Raw genomic sequence first — 3,258 nt, forward strand, 5'->3', positions numbered from 1 at the left:
CTTGGCCAAAACCTCTTCTCTGCTTGCCAGACCCGCCTGCTGAGAGCTGGGCTGCCTTTCTCTCCAGTGCTTTGCTTTTGCACACTTGCCACCCGAGATGCCACAAAACCACAGAACCTTGGGGTCGCCCTCCTCCCAGCCTTGGCCAGGGTGCTCACACGGCATGTGAGGGGTGGCTGGAGCAGGAGGGGTCCTGGTGATTTTAGGGTGTTTTTTGGGTTTACTTGCATTATCGCATGGCTGAGCGCAGCACTGCCAGTCAGCATCTACTGATCATTAGTTTCCCCTCCTGCATGAGCGTTTGGCTCTTTTCCCAAGAAGGCCCTTAGTTATTTTTCAGGCTCAGAGCCATCTTTTCTGACGGAATCCAGCAGGGACAATGGCCAGTAGCAAATCCTTAGGAAAGAGAATAAAAACAGAGCAAGCCTCAGTGATTCTAACCCTGATTTAGCTTCTGGGCGTCTAGCAATTTTCGGCTGGGGGATTTCCTGAGCCAAAGGTTTTACCTTTGGATTTAAGAAGCTGTGGTGTGTCTTTCTGTTGTGAATATGTCCGATTGTTTTGGTATCCACAGCAACTCAAGGACTGCTGTGACTTGTACAGCTTAATTATGTTGGGTGGAAAAAATACAGCCTTTTGTTACAAATCTCTGAGCTAAAGGCATCTGATGCTTTGTCGTCCTTAGATGCCTGCATGCACTGGCATGGTGATGGTCCCTTTTTATCCTCTCTTGCTTCGCTAACAAATCCTTTTACTACCACTCTGAGGATTTTTGAGCTGGTCCTGGCAACTTTTCATTTATTGATTTGTTCTGTTTTCTCCTGACCCTTCAGTATGAGACAGAGCCTCTAACTTGCCTTCTGTAAAGCTGTTTTCCTGAATGGGAACCTCCCAAGGTTCTTTGTAGTGAATGTGGACACAAAGAATTCACATAACTTTGCTGATAGGACCTTGTGGTCCTTTAGGTGTTATCATGGTTTTCCACTGAAACTGCCAGCATCTAAACCCTTTGCTATTTTCCTTGTTTCCAAACAGGAAATTAAGTGTGCTCGCATGTGTGAGTGCATATGCTCTTTTGGCAGTCATGTGGACATGTAGGGAGAGATGATCTTTGCCCTGTTTTAGACATTTATTGTAAGGTGGTGTGACAAGCTCCAGTGTGCCCACTTGGCTACTTAGAGTAGGTGGCTGGTGCAGGTAGAGGTGTGCATTGGGTGGATAAGCCCCACGGGGAGCCTGGTTGGACTGTCCAGGTTCGTTTTAAGTGTGGCTTCGGTACTTGTTAATAAAATAAGGCAAGTGAGGAATTGATGGGAGCGAGATTACTTTTGCATTGGACTTTGTTTAAGAGCAGTTAAGAGTATGTCCACACAGTAGTCATGGCAGCTGAGCCTCTAACAGCTGAATTACATTAATAGCCTTAGAGATGGTATAGGCAGTCAGGCAATCATTGGTTCTTGGCTAAGCCTCTGATCAGGTGATGGGTCAGAGTAGGGCTGAGGTCCAGGCACTCTTGAAGGCACGGAAGGTTGCCCAACCCCTCCTGCAGCAGTAGCAGTATAGCAAGTCTGCGCCACAGAGGAGACCTGGCTTTGGAGGACTCTCATCTTGTCTCTTTGCTTTGTCTTTCAGAAATGTAGATGGCAGCTGCTGTCTTTGAAGGACTCGCCCATCTGACGCTGCGCAGTGCCTCCGATTGCTACCATGATCTTCTGCATGCTGCTGCTGGCCTCACTGCCTGAGCCATCTGGCACCGAAGTCAACCCTGGTAGGGAGCTGCCAGACTGGGAGAGGACCCTGATTTCCCACCTTTCATATCCTCGTTCTCAGCCTTTCTTTGCCTCTCATGGTGAATGAACATGACAAATGCACATAAATATAATCACTGATGTAGTTCCTGAATGTCCTGGACTGAGGTGGCCAGTCTTCCTTGACAGCAGTGCTGGAGTGGGATGCCTCTCCTGACAATCCCAGGAGGGATCAGGCACATGGATAGTCCCCTTTCTCTGCCAGCCCAGGGGGTCTGTGCTCTCAATGGGCTTTTCTTGAGCTCTGAGTAGCTCTTCATCACTTTACCCATGTGGCTTGCAGAATAAACCTGGCTCTAGACTGGCTCAGAGATGCAGTGTTCACTGTGAAAAGCAAATTACCAGGTAGCAAAGCATTTGACACAGCTCTCCAGCCAGCAGGAGGGGTTCTGGAGAGAAAAGTGCAGAAGGAAAGGTAGAAAACCCTACCTGGCACAAAGCTTGGGTAGGGATATGAACCTATGAGTCCCTGTGGAGGGCATGACCTCTTATCCTACAGCATTTGGCAAGTTACAGTCATGGTGGTGGTAAGTAAGGTAACAGTCTGCAGTATATTGCAAAAAATCCCGGTAATGAGGTGGTTTCAGCTGGAGGCAGTCTGTGAAATAAAGGAGTTGAATCCGTTCGCAGCTTGGCTGAAGGTGTGGTGAGGCAGCAGTGCTGCCCTGGGGCCTTTGCTTGCTCTGCTGGGCCTGGCTGTGTTTGTGTGAAGCCCTTTGATTGTGTCTGGCTCTGACCCTGCTCTAGCCTGTGGATCTTTGCAGACGTTTGAGGTTTTGCTGCAAGAGCCAGAGATGAAGTGAGGCCGGTGGGGAGCTCATCAGGTGCTCCTGTGCTCCCCTGTTACACAGCTCTTCCCTGTGCTGTACACCCCCCACATTCAGCTTTGAACTGGGGTTGCCATCTGGTTCTGATGGTTAAGACCTAGTGGAAGGAGAGGGAAGATGGCAGCTTGGAGGGTCAGTCACACATGGATGTCTTATGGGGGTGGTAAGTACAAAATGCCCAAGGGTGCAGGAATAGCTCCCCCCCTCCAGATCCATTGCTTATCTTGACCCTCCCTGCACTGCTCCAGGAGTAGTCTGAAGCACCTCCTGCATTGCCTTCTGAACCATGGGGGTTGCTTTGTGGATTTTTTCAGATGTATTTAGGAAGGTTCTTGTGGAGGACTGGCTCTCCAGTTCAAGAAATATAGGGGATTATTGGTGAGGATGATCAAGGGAATAGAACATCTCTCTTATGAGGAAAGGCTGAGGGAGCTGTGTCTGTTTAGCCTGGAGAAGGCTGGGAGGGGATCTTATCAATGCTTATAAATATCTGAAGGGCAGGTGTCAAGAGGATGGGGCCCGACTCTTTTCAGTGGGGCCCAGCAACAAGACAAGGGACAACGGGCACAAACTGGAACACAGGAAATCCCATCTCAGCATGAGGAAAAACCCATTTACTCTAA

The 3,258-nt window shown here is 49.1% G+C and overlaps 1 protein-coding gene across 1 annotated transcript in view; it reads left to right on the forward strand.

Annotated features, from left to right (window-relative positions):
• The first annotated feature begins 1,632 nt into the window (after positions 1–1,632).
• The window catches only part of LOC104509112 (discoidin domain-containing receptor 2-like), a 31,789-nt gene continuing 30,163 nt past the window's right edge, over positions 1,633–3,258 (forward strand). Inside the window, exon 1 of the mRNA XM_010150946.1 lies at positions 1,633–1,768. Coding sequence (XP_010149248.1) covers positions 1,705–1,768 — 64 coding nt within the window. The 5' untranslated portion in view covers positions 1,633–1,704. The remainder of the gene's footprint in view (positions 1,769–3,258) is intronic.

The sequence above is a fragment of the Eurypyga helias genome, unplaced genomic scaffold, assembly GCF_000690775.1.
Source record: "Eurypyga helias isolate BGI_N326 unplaced genomic scaffold, ASM69077v1 scaffold3534, whole genome shotgun sequence".
Classification (NCBI taxonomy): Eukaryota; Metazoa; Chordata; class Aves; order Eurypygiformes; family Eurypygidae; genus Eurypyga; species Eurypyga helias.